Source organism: Vulpes lagopus, chromosome 2, assembly GCF_018345385.1.
Source record: "Vulpes lagopus strain Blue_001 chromosome 2, ASM1834538v1, whole genome shotgun sequence".
Classification (NCBI taxonomy): Eukaryota; Metazoa; Chordata; class Mammalia; order Carnivora; family Canidae; genus Vulpes; species Vulpes lagopus.
The window spans coordinates 16,172,421-16,191,879 of NC_054825.1; the positions used below are offsets into that span (position 1 = coordinate 16,172,421).

Sequence of the window (19,459 nt, forward strand, 5' to 3'; positions counted from 1 at the left end):
TTCAAATTCACATTTCTGACTGATCCTTCAGCTCCAGTGACCCACAGTTGTTTTGCTTTTTTCAGTTTTCCAACATACTCATAATGTATTTAAATGAAGGCTTGATTCAAAAAGACAACATCCATTCTTTCTGAGAGTGTGAGAATCCACACATACACAAAACCATCTGAACTCCAGCACAGACATCATCAAGTAGACATTTTACTTACCGTTGGCTTCTTTCATGACACTGGGTTTTTCTGCCAACGTCCCTGTCTCCCCAACAGCAAAGCCAGCATCTCTAAGAGCCTGAGCAATGCTGACGTGAGGCGTAACAGATTTATCTACGAGCTCCACCAGGGAGCTGTTTTCCAGCTTGTCTGCCACTCTCACCATGATTATTTTGTTCTGCACAATTTTTTTCATCAAACAAATAGCTTCTGGAGTCCAAATTCCTAATGATGGCTTTACTCCTAGCAAGGAATTTTTAAAAGAATATTAAAATCCTTCTTATAACAGGCATTTAGAAATTTAGATCCTAGTTTCCAAAAAGTTAAACCTAAGGAATCTGACAAACATCAAAACCAAAAAGTCCCACCTGAGCAGAAGGATTTTCTAATTAAAATGAAGGCAAAATTACAAAGAAAAAGCCTATAGAAAACTGTTGTACTTCTATGTAAACAAACTGTAATTCCATCGATATAAAATGTCCAGAAAAGCAAATCTCGAAGACAATAGATGAGTGATTTCCTGGGGTGCTAGGATTAACTACCACCTGGCACAAGAAATTTCATCAGGGTAATGTCTATACAACTCAGTAAATTTACTAAAAATTATTGAATTGTATACCTAAGACTGAGAATCATAGGTATATAGATTATATCTCAAGAAGTTTAGAAAGTTATTAACAAAAATATCAAACAGTCCAGGAAGAAATACTGGTCCTTACATGACATAAAAAACATCTGCAGCAATTATTGCAAAGGCACTCGCAAATCAATAACCCAAGGTTATGCCTAGTCTTTTCATAAGAATACAAGTAACTCAGGAAAAAAAACGTTCAGCCTCACAGTAATAAAGTAATTGAAATGATTTAGTTTTAACTTCCCAAAACTGCCAACATGAAACAACAAAGAGGTGTATCTATTTGGTGTACAAACACATGAAGGAACGGGCACCCTGCTTGCTACCTTTCTGGTAGATGTATAAACTAGTTCTACCCTTTTTGGAGAACAATCATAATATATATCAGAAACGTGAAAAGAAACATATCACCAGACACCTTCATTTCACCTAAGGAGGAATTTTGTAGAACGACATTTTGCAGCCAATCCTAACAAAAGGATCTTGGACAGGTTGCAAAATGTAGTTAGAACACCACTGCTATGGGACGCTTGGGTGGCTCAGTCAGTGAAGTGTCTGCCTTTGGCTCAGGTCATGACCCCAGGGTCCTGGAATAGGGGCCCACGTCGGGCTCCCTGCTCAGCAGGGAGTCTGCATCTCCCTCTGTGCCACCAACAACACCGCCCCACCCGCTCATGCTTGCTCCCTCTTCCTTGTTCTCTGTCTGAAATAAATAAAATCTTTTTTTTTAAATTTATTTATGATAGAGAGAGAGAGAGAGAGAGAGAGAGAGGCGCAGAGACACAGGCAGAGGGAGAAGCAGGCTCCATGCACCGGGAGCCCGATGTGGGATTTGATCCCGGGTCTCCAGGTTCGCGCCCTGGGCCAAAGGCAGCGCCAAACCACTGCACCACCCAGGGATCCCTGAAATAAATAAAATCTTAAAAAAAAAAATCACTGCTAGTAGCAAAGCCTTGGAAATATCCTTCTGATAATCAGAAAGTACTTTAATTTTGGTATATCTGAATGAAGGTTATAGAAGTCAATTTATTAACATGGAAAAAAAGCTCTGGCTCCTGGTGGGATAAATTTTATATACAATAATACTAAGCAGGGACACCTGAGTGGCCTTCAGCTCAGGTTGTGATTCCAGAGTTCCCAGGGTTGAGACTTATATCAGGCTCCCTATAGGGAGCCTGCTCCTCCCTCTGTCTATGTCCCTGACTCTGTGTCTCTCATGAATAAAAATCTCAAAACAAAATAATCCTAAACATATGTTCATAATGTTCATGCTGTATTAATAAGGTTTTGTCCTACTTTATGTAATGAGTCAGCTTCTATGATATTTATCAATAATGCAGACTCTACGAATAGCAGAAAATAACTTCATAACCACAGATACATTAAACTTATTTATTAGAGAGAGCAAAATAGTCCTGTGTATTTGAAATGTTCTATTAAGGATTATTTTTGCATTAAGGGAAGTTATATCTAAACACATTCTTTTATTTTCTGGGTAGTTTAATCTCAATTCTAATGCTCTTACTTTAGGTTTTAATATTTTAAGAATATGGGGTCACAAAAAACGTCTTACCTGCCAGCACACACTTTATAGCTTGCATTGGCAATTCCAACAGTTTTGGAGTTATGGGACAAAGTCTCGTCAAACTAAGGATTTCAAAGTTTCCATAATCTACATATCCAACCAGTACAGATTGTTCAGAAGCATAAGCTAAAACAGAGGCACGGTACCACTGATCATCCTCTGAAAAAAAGATACTCCATCTCAGATGACTTTTCAGTGCAGATACAAAAACTTTCCCTCTCAAATTTTGACATAGTCTTCTGTAGGTCTTTAACAGAATATTAAGCTTTATAGAACAACATATGCTTAGTCAACATTGCTACTTGTGCTTCTCACAAGCCTTCAACTCCTAAAATCTCACCTTTATGTATATCTTACTAGACCACTCACGTCCTTGGCAGTCATGCCTTACAACATGCTTTGTCTTCCCCACAGACACTTAACTCCTTAGGACAGAGAGCATGTCCAGATCTTGTGAATGAGTCCACAATGATGCCTAATCAATACAGGAACAATTTGCTAAGCATCAAGCAGGGCTAATTTTAGAATACCTGGCAGTAGGAGTCAACTAGACTCCACTGACCAGGCAATCAACTTAATGGAGGCACATTTGTGTCTCCCCTTCTTGTATCTCCCCTCTGTGAGGCCAATGACTTCTTTCCCTTCAGCAGAGAAAAAATGAACCCAGTCATCATAGCTGTGCCATGACAGCTCCATGCTTCCAGGCCCTCTTGCTAGTCCCAAGAAAACTGGTGAACACATGACCTTGGAAGATTACATGTTATATTCTGATATAAATGGAATTATCTGCAAAAGTCCACAAAAACTAAAGTGTTAATGAAACAATAGAAACTTCCTTTACCAACTTCTCCAGCATTTACAGGCCTTCTTCTATTACAGAAATTTGTTTCACTGTACATATTTAAAAATATGATTGGTGCACTTTAATACTCAGACTTCGAATGCAGCCACCCAACGCAAACTGAAGATTGTTTCATTTCTTTTTACTTTGTTAAGTTAAAAAAAAATTCAGTAATACTCTTCCGTTACCTGAGAATCGCGCACAACAGATATCACCAATGGTTGGATAAAAATCTGAGCGTGGAGACACTTGACCACAGTACTCGCTAAGGGATGCCTGAAGTTCAGCGAGCTTATCTGCAGATATAGATCACATCTTAAAATAAATACAAATCTGTAAGTTAACTTCCCTTTCACTTTTTCACTCTCTTGAAGTATATAAGGCTATACTGATAGCACAAAACAAGAAACTTTACTTACGTCCACTCTGTAGCTGTTGACAAAAAAAGTCTTCTGGAGTCTGAATGTGGGCAACCACACCACAGAACTCATCGCCTACATTCAAAGTTAACACTTTTGGGATTAGATCACTTCTGTCTACAACAATTTTGTTTTCAGCTGTCATTTTTCCAACATCCTCAAGCTCATCTTAACAGAAAACAAAAACAAGGCATTTTGGTTTCATTAATCAACATGTGGAGTTTTTCAGGCCCAATCAGGCTCCTTCCATACTATAAGCTACTCTTCCTTCCCAGAACACACTCCCAATCCCCCAGCAACTTCATCATTTCCTGCTCAGTGTGGTGTCACCTTAGAAGGCTTCTCTCCAAACCCAGGTTAGGTGCCTGTCCCAGGTGCTCCCACTGTACTCTGCATGAACTTCTTCCTCATACCATTTTATTATAATCTCTTCTATGTCTGCACTGACCACAGAATAACCGCCATGAAGGCACCTCAACAGTCCCTCAGTGCAGTAAATGCTGCCCAGAAGATTTTTGTTCCTTCCACGGGATACCTCTGCAACACTTGCTACTATTACTGATGACTGACTCCTAGAAGCACTCACCCTCCTGTTGCTCTGGCAACTTCTTCCCCATCCTTTGTCCACCTCTCCCATCATGGATTCTCACTTGATGTTGTATGCCCCAGATTTATCTCCCTTTTTCCCCCTCTCTCCACACTCACCCTAAGATGACATCATTTATGGTTTCAACTATGACTACTATCAGACCAGTAAGTATTTGGTTTTCTCTAAATGGCAAAGAATTACTGAAAGCTTTTCAGGAGAGCCATCATACCAAGATTTGTATTTTGGGGGATATCATGTATGTAGTACTGTAATAATACAGACAGGAGACAAAAGGTTAAGTCAGAAGGTTCTTGCAATTATCCATAAATGGTAAGGATTCCTCAACTAGAAAAATAGTAAGAAAACAAGTATTTTAAAAGAGAAAAGTCTTATACAAAAGATATTCAGGAAGAAGCACCACTAAAGACTTGTCAACCAATCAGACAAAGCAAAGGACAAGAGGTAGGAATAAGGTAGATTTAAAGATGAATCAACCTTTTTTATATAAAAGGATGTATCTGGGCAGCCCCAGTGGCTCAGTGGTTTAGCGCCGCCTTCAGCCCAGGATGTGATCCTGGAGACCTGGGATTGAGTCCCATGTCAGGCTCCCTGAATGGATCCTGCATCTTCTCCCTGTGTCTCTGCCTCTCTCTCTCTGTCTCTCATGAATAATTTTAAAAATCTTTTAAAAAATAATAAAAGGATGCATCTAATCACAGCACCATTAACCTGGCAATCACCTCGGGATGAATAAGCAAGAGACGATGAGGTATGTTCACATCCAAAGTAAATGGCAAAAGGAATAAAGAAAAAAACACTACAGTAACACATAAAACTAGGCAATGAGAAAATGAAATGTTGGTAGCAAAACTTCTTGGGGGGGGGGTGCCTGATTGGCTCATTCAGTTAAGCGGCTGCTTTTAGCTCAGGTCATGATCCCAGGGTCCTGGGATGGAACCCCATGGCTGGCTCCCTGCTCAGCGTGGAGTCTGCTTCTCCCTCTGCCGCTCCCCCCTGCTCATGTGCACATGTACTCTCTCTGTCAAATAAATAGAACTTTAAAAACAAAACCAAAAAAACAAACCTTCTTGATTCTCACTATACTAAATGAAAAACCACACATGAGAAATAAAAACTTTAAGAAGAAATACCATCTTACCAGAATAGAATGTTATACCCCTATTATTACTGCTGGCATACCCAAAAAAGAAGGAAAAATTTAACTCAAAATGTCACAATATTTACTACTTTAGAGATTTCTGATAATGTCAAGATGAACATGGAAGACAGGGAAGGAAAACAGGCAGGAAAGACTAAGATTAGACATAATGTACTACTAAATGAAAAAGTATCAAAGAATGGATTTCATTTCCATTAAATCTGGCAGTGTGATAGCTCTGCCTTTTTTTTTGTTGTTGTTCAGTAGAGAAGATATTCTTTAGTACCTGCAGTCACTATACTGTTCAATATTAATCTGTATACTCACTTGGATCTGCACTTTGCTTCTTAGAATTTTGTGCCTTGGGTTTCAAGCCATATCCCATTTCTATGAGCACATCATCTAAGAGTTTTCCTAAAAATGATTAAGAAAATGTGTCATAATTGATATTATACCAAGTATTAGGCATAAACATGAAACAAATGAATCACAATCATCTGATCTAGAGACTATAGCTATTAATATACTGCCCTATTTCTCAATTCAGCTTCTGTGTGCAAAATACAGTTTACTAATGTTCAAACTTAAAAACTGAGTCAAAATTCCAATTGTCATGTGGCAGGAAATTTTATAAAAATATTTCACCTCAAATTCTAGGTAACATGAAAGATTTAGTTACCACCTCACTGGCATGAATATGGCCACCATTTAGGAGAAAAAATAAATTTAGTGTTAAACCAAGACTACTTTTCTCAGACATAAAGCCTGGCTGAAACAAGGGGTAGCCAGCATGGCATAAACTTCAAGTTCCTTGAAACAGCATCCAGAAGCCAGAGTCCTAACACAAAACATACAAAGAAAGAAAATAGATTTTATACTTAATTTCACAAATGGCTTAACTGAATTTTCTAGCAAGTCACCAAGTGATGTGGGGTCTCTAAAAGCAAAAGATTAATACTTTGGAAACTGAGAAGCGATTATAAGCATACGGTCAGAAGTCACTTTTCAAACATACAGATAGCTGGAACAGAAGAGTAGGTTTCCAAGGCATTTCCATCTCACACTTAAATACTAGGCACTTATGGGCTCAATACTAACCAAATGCAGTTCTGTAAAATTTCTTCAAGAAAAATGCACTTTGTGGTGAAACCATGGACATATACATAAATTCTTGAGTTTTTCTCCATAAATGGGTAGAAGTCAGGAAAAGAAACCGTAACGTCAATATCAAAAGGTTAACACAGTCATCCCCACACTAAGTCTGCACCTAGCCTCTTAACCCATCCAGCTCCATGAACCTGTGCCGGGTCTCTGAACAACCGCAGGAGCAGGGCTAAAGCCATACTTTCATCACAACCTGAATGACTTCCGAGTGGAGCTTACTTGGCCTCACTTCTTGTTTCTATTTTTTCTCTGCATTAATGGGTGAAGACTTAACATATTAAATGCTCCATGTGAAAAAGAAAGATTTTGATCTTACCTGAACTTGGCAGCATAACATCCACAGCAAAGGTAACCACTTCTTCTTTCAAGATGTCGACAATCTTTATAGAGCAATACTGCTCCATTAACAGCGATTTAATAGTTTTGACACATTCATTGCTCCAATTCCCCTCTGCTGGGATAACACTGGCAACAAAGCACTTTATGGCCTGAAAGATTTTACATGAATTACTAAAAAATTAGTGTTTGAAAATGATTTTTACTAATTAATAATGTGAAGAAAATATATTTCATGCTGAAAATTAATTAGAAGTCTTCAAGAACTAACCAAATGAACAATCTTATGTGTAAGTATCGGTCTCTTGTGTTACTCTATCCACAGTGCTTTTCCTTTTGGGACCTGAAGCTTGAGAAACTCATAAAAGGATAATAATTATCCCTCAAATACATATAAATTCAGGTTGCTTCCAGACAATGTAATCAACATAGAAATGACTGTTTTAAAAGATGTCCCTAAAAATGCTAAGTTTCTCATCTAAGAAAGTATTTAACTAAATAATGCTTATTAAATGGAGACAAGAAAGCCATTGAGTACTTATCTACATAATAAAAGATGAAAAATATACCAATAGGTACTTTTTCATAATAACCATCCAGAATAGAACAGGCAAATACTGTGCCCATCAAAATGGGCTCTTTGGGGACACTATTAGGCATTTAGGAAGTGAAAGACTTACACATGGAGGAAATAAACCAATGTTTCTGTTTAGTTGGTGAATTCTGTTTATTGGAATTATTTCTTCATTTCCATAATCAATATATAAGACTTGTGCCTTCTTCTGTAGCATATCAATTTCTTGTATTATTACTCTGTTCCAGGTCTGAAAGTGGAATATAAGGTGCTCACGTCAAAACAGTATTTCACAATCTTAGGCTTACAAACTCTCAGCCAATCTACAGAACATGCAAGGGAAAGGCTACAGCTCTGTTCTGACATAGTCAAGTTAATTTTCTAAGAATCTGACTAAGAAATCCCTAAATTTGTCAATTTAGGAGACTTTAATATGCACAATTATCCCTGGGTTATTCTAACCCAGGAGATACTATGACACACAATGCCTCACTACAAAAATAAACACAAGCTCCAGGACTCACCATCAGTCTGTAACTGGCAGCAGGGGAGCCTACAAACAGAGCTGGAGGGGGCAAGGGCAGGCAGGAGGTGACCCAACAGACCTAGATTACTGACTGAGGATGAGATAGCCTCTTATTAAGCTGTCAAATGCATTATTAAAAGCTCTGGTGTCAAGTTTATATGACCAAAGTAAATTAAAACAGTGTATTAAATAATTAATTTCATCAGCCGTTACCTGATCAACAGTGTACTTGGCAACACAAACTTCCCCCTTAACAGGAATGTAATCTTCCTTCTGAGTCATATTTGCATATGTTTCCTTGAAGCTCCTAGATAGTTGGTTCATGTATTCTAAAACTTCTGAAGAATATAACTGCACGTGAAAGTCACTTGGGTGTTTGAATTCAGTAACTGTACCCTTTCAAAAGATAGAAAGGTGCAATAATTCACGGAGAACACAAGCAAATGTGAACTTAACACTTTCTAATGATTTAAAAAAGGTATTACAAGACAGTTTTTGCAATCTTTATCAATTTAATCAGTTACATTCTGTAGCTATCTTATAAACTCAAACTAAAAACAGGAAACAAGGAATAAAAATCTATAGTTCTTTGGATCTCTGTCTATAGAAATTAAATACCTTTATTTCCATGGTTTTCCTGAGCTGTAGACTTCTCAAATCAGAAAACATTATTTTATCAGTACAAATGGCTATTTCTTTAGTAACTCCAAGAGGGTAGTCACTCTAGGGTTTAAAAAAAAAACAAAACACGTGAGTCAAAGAAATAGTGTATACCTTTGAGAGCTGATAAAAGCCACTGTCCATAGGCAATGTACATAGCACTGGCATCACTCAAGAATAAGGCCATAATGGGCTAATAATGTTGAGTATAAAATAAAAAGAGGGGGTGGGGGGCACCTGGGTGGCTCAGTGGATGAGTGTGTGTCTTTAGCTCAGGTCATGAGCCCAGGGTCCTGGGACTGAGTTCCACATCAGGCTCCCCAGGGAGCCTGCTTCTCTCTCTGTTTCTGCCTCTGTCTCTCATGAGTAGATAAATTAAATCTTTTAAAAAATAAAATAAAAAAGGGGGGTTATTTTGTACTTGTTAACATTTTGTAAGAATAAATATTTAAGGAAGTCAGATCTTAAGCAGAAGCTAGAACCAGCTAAAGAAGGCTAAAAATTAGACAAGCACTAGTGATATTTTTCAGATTATGAATGATTAAGCCCATATAGTCATCTAAATGGAAGAGGGGTATTACAGAAAAAAATGCTTTGATAATAGGAACCTATTAGAACACAGTACACAAAGCCCAAGAATGTGTTCATCTGGGATTACAGACAGGGGCTCTTTCTCAGGAGTCCAAATGATTTTACACTAAGACACAAGCATCCCAAGTCCTTCTGGGAAAAGTGCTGGTCACACACAATGCTCAAAAACCCTAAAAAGTCACCCAATTGGTTATTAAGGTGTATAGATTTATTCAACAGGAAACTTTTGTTTTTAAATAAACACTGGTACAGGGGTGCCTGGTTGGCTCAGTGAGAGGAGCCTGCAACTCATTCTTGGATCTCAGGGTTGTTGAGTTTGAGCCACATGTTGAGACTGGATATTACTTGAATAAACATTGGTGAAATGCAGAAATAAGCAATACATATTTTATTTAGCTTAAGTCTTCTTAATTCAATAAAAGGAAGTCATTCAAAATTTACTGTAAAGGCAAAAAATACATCATACCTCATTTTTCACTTCCATTTTCTTTGTTTCAAAAGGTGATTTACTAGCTTCATGTTTATGGAAACTGAAATAAAGCAGCTGATTATAATACTATAGTACAGAGTCAGTTAAGAGTAGGGGCCACATGATGCTAAATTCTCAATCAACAAAACCCAGGAAGGAGAAAAACAGCTTCCTTCAGAGAGAATCACAGTAGTAACAAAACAAAATAGTACACAGCTAGCCATGGGACAGTCTACCCTGTGTGTGGGCTGGCCTCGCCCACAGCCACCTAATTAAAGGGATATACAGGGCCACAATCTCCAGGCCCCAGCTTTCCTATCTGCAAAATGGAGATAATCGCGACAGGTTCTCAACAGTTTTGAGGATCAAATGAGGTTACAGATGTGAAATTGCTGTCTAAACTGGTAAATGCCATGCCTGGAAGAATTTCGTATTTTAAAATCACAACTCAAGAGGCACTGTGAGAGTTCTACCTTCCCAAACTTCAGGAAAGAACAGGTTAAAAAGTAAGGCATTCTAGGGACACTTGGTGTCTCAGCGGTTGAGCACCACCTTCGGCCCAGGGCCTGATCCTGGAGACCCAGGATCAAGTCCCACCTCGGGGTCCCTGCAGGGAGCCTGCTTCTCCCTCTGCCTCTCTCTCTGCGTCTCTCATGAATAAGTAAATAAAATCTTATTTTTAAAAAAGGCATTCTAAAGCTCTGATGATTACAAACTCAAACTTCTAACCATGAATATGTGCTAATAAAATTATATTCATGAGAACTCAGTCCTGAGTTTGTAAGCTGTTCATTTCAGATTTGAACCCTTTATGTTACACCTCAAATAAAAAGTGACAACTTTTACATAGATAGGCCTGCTTACCTCATTTGATCCTTACACTATTAAAAAAACCCCACAACCCTTTTAAATATTTTCTAATGAATAAAAAAATTACACTTACTTTTGTTGAACAGGTTTGCACACAATGCTGTGTGCCGACCAGTCCCTTCTCTGGCATGCTATGGAGCAATAGTATGTCTGCTTGCACTGTGAACACCTCAGCGATCCTACAGAACACAGCCCAGTGTTTTATTCCAAGGATTTGTTGCTGAGAGCAAGACATTTTCAAAGACCAGACATATCAAACACCATTCTATTAACCACATCAAGAAGATCACTTGAAAAAGATTATGCTGTTTATGACTAGGTGCTAAGACTAAATTTTTGCAGCTTTCTCAAACTGCAAATAGGAATGCACAGATGAAAATGAAGACAGAATGAAAACATAACTGACTTTCTTAGAGTCCAGAACACCTTATAAAAGGAACAAAGGAAATATAAAATGTGTGGTAGTGAAAACAGACTTGTGCAAGCAGACTCAGACATAGCTTACCACTTCACACTATTAAAAAATATATATAAGACAAAAACCAAAAAAACCAACGAAGAGAAATCACACCCAGAAAAACCCAGAAGTTTTTTTTTTTTATTTTTTTATTTATTTATGATAGTCATACAGAGAGAAAGAGAGAGAGGCAGAGACACAGGCAGAGGGAGAAGCAGGCTCCATGCACCGGGAGCCTGATGTGGGATTCGATCCCGGGTCTCCAGGATCGCGCCCTGGGCCAAAGGCAGGCGCCAAACCGCTGCGCCACCCAGGGATCCCCAAAAACCCAGAAGTTTTAAAAATAAAGTACTAAAAAAATCCTATGAATATACAGGCAGAAAAAAAAAAATGAAACAAACAAAAAAAAACACGTAACAAAAATCCAGGCCGGCCTTGAATGCTTCTACTCTAAACAGAAGGAAAAAAAGGAGGAGTGCCTAGATGGCTCAGTCAGTTAGGAGGCTGCCTTCTGCTTAGGTCATGATCCTGTAGTGCTGGGATCAAGCCCTCCCCCTCTTAAGCTCTCTGCTCAGCAGGGAGTCTGCTTCTCCCCCTCCCCCTGCTCATGCTTGTGCACTTTCTCTGAAATAAAATCTTTATAAAAAGAAAAAAAGGAGCTAAATATCCAAATAGCCAGTAAGCAATGAAATACTCAAGATCATTCACTGATCATAAGGGAAATGCAAGTTAAAACCACAATGAGATACCACTAAACAACCAAGAGAAGGGCTAAAGTTGAAAAGACCAACAAAACCAAATGACAAAGATGTGGAACCACCACATCTTGTCATAAAGATAATGTGGACCCATTATCACTGGGAAGGTAAAATGGGACAAGTACTTTGGAAAATGGTTTGGCTGTTTCCTCTAAAGTTAAACATATATCTAACCTTTGACTCAGCAATTATACTCCTAGGTATGTACCCAAGAGAAAGGAAAACCTATACCCACCCAAGGACTTGTACAAAAATGTGTAGAGAGCTCTATTCATAATAGCTAAAAGCTAAACACAAGCAAAATGTTCAACATAAAACCAGATAAATTGTGATATAATCATACAAATATTACTCAGCAACAAATAATACTGTGTATAGAACATGGATCAATCTCAAAAAATATTGTTTTAAATTATAAAAAGCTTTATACAAAAGAGTCGATACTATAAGATTCCATTTATACGTAATTCTAAAACTGGCAAAGTTTCGGCGTGGATGGAACTGGAGGGTATTATGCTGAGTGAAACAAGTCAATCAGAGAAGGACAGACATTATACGGTCTCATTCATTTGGGGAATATAAATAATAGTGAAAGGGAATAAAGGGGAAAGGAGAAAAAATGAGTGGGAAATATCAGAAAGGGAGACAGAACATGAGAGACTCCTAACTCTGGGAAACGAACAAGGGGTGGTGGAAAGGGAGGTGGGCGGGGGGTGGCGGTGACTGGGTGACGGGCACTGAGGGGGGCACTTGATGGGATGAGCACTGGGTGTTATGCTAAATGTTGGCAAATTGAACACCAATAAAAAATAAATATAAAAAATGTTTTAAAATCAAACTGGCAAAGTTAATTTATGGTGTAAAAAAACAGCATGGTCGTCTCTAGCGGGTATAGAGAATCTGGAAGGGGCTAGGAGGGAACTTTCTAAGAAGATGGAAATATTCTGTATCTTGATAGGCATGTAAGTTGGTGCATGCCAATGCATGTAAATTTTATCACAAACAAAACTATAGGCAATAAGAAGGAAGCAGCGAGAGTGGAAAGGTACAGATGAACAAGAACTGTATGGTGTTGGTAGCTGAAGTTGAGATGGGTATATAGTACATACTCTTCATACTTAATATGTTTTAAAACCTTTAATAATAAAAATATTTTTCAAATGTGTGAAAAAATAATCCAGACACGTGAGGGAAATATGCTTACCAAATAGGCCACAGCGATGGCAAGTTGTTGACCGAAGAGGAGGTCCTAAGGAGTTGAAGAGTGCTGAATTATTTATGGACAAGGAATTCTCAACCAACTTGTGTACTTTTTTTGATTTTGCAGGAGGCACATTATTGCTAGGCTTCTATTAAGAAAAAAGAATAGTAATATTAAAACTTGGTAGCAATTGTTTTTAAATACCGTATTTGGGATTTCCTTTTTTGGGCAGATAAAATAGATGTACCTTTCTCTATCCTCCCATTAAGTGCAACTAAAAAACCCTCAACTTGTGGTTAAACAAATATAAGTTCACTTTGAAATAAGTCAGCAGGTAGCCTACAAACTTGGGACCCAGAGAAGATAATGAGTTTCTTCAGTTTTCTTTTTGCCTCACATACCCCAGACATGGTTCTGGAGAAGCCAGCAACCCAGAAATGCCAAAAGGTACAGGCAATAAAACCCCCAATAGAAAGTCTTTTCCCTTTAGCCAAAAGACCAGGAAAAGGGCAGCCCAACAATATAGAAAAATTTAATAAGTGTTCTACCCTAGACAAACACCACAGAAAAAACCGTGGCCCTGTTCTAGAGTAGGGACCTGGCACTTCATCCCTGGGAGTGTCCTCATAAAGCCCATATAGGGAACCTGACTTCTACCCAGCAAGTACTTCCCCCTCCCTCAACCATTGCTGGGGTGGTGGAAGAGGAGGCCTTGTAGAGAGTCAGGACTTTTCATCACTATTCAAAGGTAATGAGTGTCTCCAAAGACTCTAATTCTCCTCCCTGGAACACCTACTCTCTCCCCACTCCATCCCACTCCTTTATCAGTAAAGAGGCACTAATCATTCCCAGGCAGGGAAATGGTATCACATGAGGCCTACCAGGAAGCTGGAACTCCCACCCTCAACCAAACACAAGGAAGCTTGGTCCTTGAGTGCCAAATGAGACTGAATGGGGAACCTAGACATTGACTCCTACCTGGAAGCACCCACTTTCCTCTGATATAGGGTCAGAGGAAGCTGGCCAAAACAAAGTTTAAGATACAGAATTTCATTAACATAATAGCCCAAATGTCCAAGTTTCAATAGAAAGTAACTTGTCATACTAGGAAACAGGAAAATCATAACTGAATTTAAAGAAAAGGATGCCAACACCAAGATGAGTTTATTTTAAAGCAGCCATTGATACTTCAATAAGCAATTATAAGCACACTGGAAGCAAATGAAAAGAGTCTCAACAAAGCAACAGAGGATATAAAGAAGAGCCAAATATAAGCTTTACAACTAAAAAGTAAAGTAACAAACATTAAAAATATAATGACTCAATAGCAGAATGGAGGCAACAGAGGAAAGGATCAGTATACTTGAAGACTAAACAACAGAAACTGCCTAATCTAACAAAAGAGAGAAAAAGTGAAGAAAAAACTAAATTAAAAGAGCCTCAGAGACCTATGACACTATCACAAAATATTTAACATCCATGTCTTTGGAGTCCCGGGAGAGGAGAAAGAAGGTAGGGTAGAGAAGTTCTCCAACAACAAAAAAATTACCCCAAACTTATAAAATTTGGCAAAAGTATAAATCTACAAATTCAAGCTGAGCAAATCCCAAACCAAATCAAATAAATCCACACCAAGATGCATATAGTCAAACTTCTTCAAGCTAAAGACAGAAAAGCTTAAAAGCAGAGAGAGGAAAACGATGTTTTATCTACAGGGGAAAAAGTAATTCAGAAGAGAATAGATTTCTCAACAGATCCCATGCAGAGCAGGAGGAAGTCACACAACATTCTTCAAGTGCTAAAAGAAAACTGTTAGCTGAGAAACTTATCCAGGAAAAGTGTCCTGTAGGAATGAAGAAATCAAGAATTCTTGAATGAAAGAAAACTAAGAAGTTGTCACCAGCAGACCTATCCTAGAAAAATGGCTAAAGAAAATTCTCTAAACGTAAAGGAAATAATGAAAATGTCTGAACAAAAGAAAAGAACACATTAAGCAAAAATACAACAAGCACTACAGATTCATAGAATAGAAAAAACTGTGAAGCAAAATGAAACTGAAAGGAGACAATATAATCATAGCTAGGGACTTTAACATCCTTCTCTCAACAATTAATAGAACTACACAGAAAATCAGCAAGAATACAGAAGAACTCAAGATCACCCCATTAACCAACAGATTCTGTTAGACATTCACAGATCATTCTACCCAACAACAGAAAGGACATTCTTTTCAAGTGCTAACAGAACATACACTAAGACCACACACTGGGCCAGAAAACAAAGCTCAACAAATTTAAAAGAATTTCAATCACACAGAAGATGTTTTTCAACCACAGCTGACTCAAACTAGAAATAAATGATAAATAATCTCTATACATTTGAAAACAATACACTTCTAAACTCAATCAAAGAGGAAGTCTCAAAGGAAATTTTTTAAAAAGTGAAAATAAAATGAAAGTTTAACAATTCAAAATTTGTAGGACACAGGTAAAGCATTGCCAACAGGTAAATTTATAGCACTAAGTTCACACATTAGAAAAAAGAGAAAGTCTCCTTTCTAAATTCCCATCCTAAGAACCTAAAAAATAAGACAAAAACATGCCCAAGGAAACATTAAAGATAAAAGGAGAAATCAAGGAAATGAAAGGGGGGGGGGTGGAAATCAATGAAACAAAGACCTAGTTCTTTGATAAGATCAACAAGTGGTAAAGTGGATGGCTCAGTTGGATAAGTGTCTGACTTCAGCTCAGGTCACAATCCCAGGGTCCTAGGACCAAGCCATGGTGGTCAGGATCCCCCCTCTATCTGCCCTACTCCAGCTTGCATACACAAGCTCTCTCAACTAAATATAATCTTCAAAAAAAAAAATAAAATTGATCTAGCAAGACTGTTTGAAAAATAAGACAGAAATTACCAATATCAGGAATGAAACAAAATATACCTTATTACAGACCCTGAAGACATAAAAATGATAATAATAGAATACTCTGTGCTCTGAACTATATACATACAGATTTCATGATGTTGACAAACAGACCAATTCTTCAAAAATTACAAATTAACACAATATGAAACAGATAATGTGAATAGTCCTATAAATGTTAAAGAAATGGAAACTCCTAAAAAAGAAACCTTCACACTTAACATGGTTTTCACTGGAGAACAGTACCAAATGCTTAAAGAATTAATACCAATCCTATACAACCTCTCAGAAAGGTAATATTACCTTGGTTCCCCACCCATATGAAGGTAGTTAAAAAGAGAATATTACAAACTGCTCATAAAAACAGATGTAAAAATTCTACTCAAAATGATACCAGATATAATTCAGCAACATACAAAATTAACTATACACCATGACAGAGTGTTTATTCCAGGGATGTAAGGCTGGTTAAATATTTTAAAACATCAATGTAATCCACTATAGTAATAGGTTAAAGATCAATTATTGATGGATGAAGGAAAAACATTTAGAAGAACAACACCTATGCATGATCAAAACCATCAAAAAAAAGTAGCAAAAGAAAATTTCACCAAGTTGATAAGGATCATCTATAAAAATCCCATAGCTAAGATTACACTTAATAGTGAAAGGCTCAATGCTTTCCCACTGAGTTTGGAAGTAAAGCACAATACCCACCATCACCAGTGCTAGAAGTTCTAGCCCGTGCAATATGGCAAAAAAAGGAAATATAAAATATATTGAAAAGAAACTGTTCCTTTTTGCAGAAGATACAACTGTCTACATAGAAAATCCCAAGGAATCTACAAAAAATTCATTGAATAAGTGACTTTAGCAACGTCACAGGATACAAGAGACACATGCAAAACCATATTTATATATATTAACAATGAACATGAGGACACATGGGAATAAAAAAATAAAATATTTACAATGACAAAAAAAAAAAAAGAACCCAAATCCAAATCCAGATGTAAATATAACAAGCTGAAAAATACAAAGTGACGGAAATCAAAGAAGAGCTAAATAAATGGAGATATTACATTCATGGGCTCAAAAATTCAACACAGCAAAGATACCTATAATCCTCAAGTTGATATGCAAGTTTAATGCAATTACTATCAAAATCTCAGCCAGACTTTTTGCAGCTACGGACAACATTATTCTAGAATGTACACTGGAACATTGGAAGGCACAGGAACTATAGTAGCTAAAACAATTTTGGAAAAGAAAAAAAAAAACAGTGGGAGAAATCACTGTACCCAACTTCAAGACTTAGGACTTAGCTCCAGTATTGTGTGATACTGGAGGAGGGATACATAGATCAATGGAAAAGAATAGACAACCCAGAATAGACACATACAAATTTGCCCAACTAATTTTTTGACAAAAGTGCAAAAGCAATTCAGTAGAGGAAATATAGAATTTTTAACAAATGGTGCTGGAGAAATTAGACATAAAAAATAAAACTTCAAATTAACTCAAAGTAGACCACAAATCTAAATGTAAAAGTATAAAACTTATGGGGAAAAAAAACCCAAATTTTCTAGATCTGAAGAAGCAAATAATTTCTAGACACCAAAAGCATAACTCATAAAAGAAAAAGTGGTCAGGACATCATTAAAATGAAAACTTGTGCTCTGCTAAACACCCTGGTAAGAGAATGAAAAGACAAGCTACAGGGCTGCCCGGGTGGCTCAGCGGTTTAGCACCTGCCTTCGGCCCAGGGCATGATCCTGGAGTCCAGGGATCAAGTCCCACATCGGGCTCCCTGCATGGAGCCTGCTTCTCCCTCTGCCTGTGTCTCTGCCTCTCTCTCTCTCTCTCTCTCTCTGTCTCTCACGAATAAATAAAATCTTTAAAAGAAAGAAAAAACAAGCTACAGACTGGAGAAATCATTTTTGAATCACATATTTGACAAAAGACTAGAACCCGGAATATATAAAGAACTTCCAAAGCTGAGCAATAAAAAAAAAAAAAAAGAAAAAAAAATCCAAATTAGAAAATGGACAAAAGGAGGAGGGGGCAAGATGGCAGAAGAGTACGGTCCGCAATCACCTGTCCCCATCAAATTACCTAGATAATTTTCAAATCATCCTGAAAACCTACTAATTCGGTCTGAGATTTAAAGTGAGAACAGCTGGAATGCTACAGTGAGAAGAGTTTGCGCTTCTATCAAGTACAACTTGGTTTTGGCCACTCTGCACTGAGCAAAATAACTAGAAGGAAAAACTCACCTCAAAAGAAAGAATCAGAAACAGTCCTCTCTCCCACAGAGTTACAAAATTTGGATTACAATTCAATGTCAGAAAGTCAATTCAGAAGCACAATTATAAAGCTACTGGTGGCTCTAGAAAAAAGCATAAAGGATTCAAGAGACTTCATGACTGCAAAATTTAGATCTAATCAGGCAGAAATTAAAAATCAATTAAATGAGATGCAATCCAAACTAGAGGTCCTAACGACAAGGGTTAACGAAGTAGAAGAACGAGTGAGTGCCATAGAAGACAAGTTGATGGCAAGGAGGGAAACTGAGGAAAAAAGAAAAATAATTAAAAGATCATGAGGATAGGTTAAGGGAAATAAATGACACCCTCAGAAGGAAAAAATCTACATTTAATTGGGGTTCCTGAGGGCGCCGAAAAGGACAGAGGTCCAGAATATTATTTGAACAAATCATAGCTGAGAACTTTCCTAACTTGGGAAGGGAAACAGGCATTCAGATCCAGGAAATAGAGAGATCCCCCCTAAAATCAGCAAAAACCTCTCAACACCTCGACATTTAATAGTGAAACTTGCAAATTCCAAAGATAAAGAGAAGATCCTTAAAGCAGCAAGAGACAAGAAATCTCTAACTTTTATGGGGAGAAATATTAGATTAACAGCAGACCTCTCCACAGAGACCTGGCAGGCCAGAAAGGGCTGGCAAGATATATTCAGGGTCCTAAATGAGAAGAAATGCAGCCAAGAATACTCTATCCAGCAAGGCTTTCATTCAGAATGGAAGGAGAGATAAAGAGCTTCCAAGATAGGCAAACAATCCACAAAAACAGGGACTGAATAGGTATTATGATGATACTAAATTCATATCTTTCAATAGTAACTCTGAACGTGAATGGGATTAATGACCCCATGAAAAGGTGCAGGGTTTCAGACTGGATAAAAAAGCAGGACCCATCTATTTGCTGTCTACAAGAGACTCATTTTTAGACATAAGGACACCTACAGCCTGAAAATAAAAGGTTGGAGGACCATTTACCATTCAAATGGTCCTCAAAAGAAAGCAGGGGTAGCCATCCTTATATCAGATAAATTAAAGTTTATCCCAAAGTCCGTAGTAAGAGATGAAGAGGGACACTATATCATACTTAAAGGATCTATCCAACAAGAGGACCTAACAATCATGAATATTTATGCCCTGAATGTGGGAGCTGTCAAGTATATCAATTAATAAC

The 19,459-nt window shown here is 37.6% G+C and overlaps 1 protein-coding gene across 1 annotated transcript in view; it reads right to left on the minus strand.

Annotated features, from left to right (window-relative positions):
• TDRD1 (tudor domain containing 1) overlaps nucleotides 1-19,459 on the minus strand; it is a 41,021-nt gene that overhangs the window by 13,514 nt on the left and 8,048 nt on the right. The window contains exons 4-15 of the mRNA XM_041730868.1: nucleotides 13,046-13,190; nucleotides 10,700-10,805; nucleotides 9,754-9,817; nucleotides 8,655-8,759; nucleotides 8,250-8,432; nucleotides 7,617-7,760; nucleotides 6,917-7,088; nucleotides 5,764-5,850; nucleotides 3,689-3,856; nucleotides 3,458-3,565; nucleotides 2,417-2,587; nucleotides 210-452 (exon numbers count right to left, since the gene is read on the minus strand). Of these exons, the coding sequence (XP_041586802.1) occupies nucleotides 210-452; nucleotides 2,417-2,587; nucleotides 3,458-3,565; nucleotides 3,689-3,856; nucleotides 5,764-5,850; nucleotides 6,917-7,088; nucleotides 7,617-7,760; nucleotides 8,250-8,432; nucleotides 8,655-8,759; nucleotides 9,754-9,817; nucleotides 10,700-10,805; nucleotides 13,046-13,190 (1,696 nt within the window). The remainder of the gene's footprint in view (nucleotides 1-209; nucleotides 453-2,416; nucleotides 2,588-3,457; nucleotides 3,566-3,688; nucleotides 3,857-5,763; nucleotides 5,851-6,916; nucleotides 7,089-7,616; nucleotides 7,761-8,249; nucleotides 8,433-8,654; nucleotides 8,760-9,753; nucleotides 9,818-10,699; nucleotides 10,806-13,045; nucleotides 13,191-19,459) is intronic.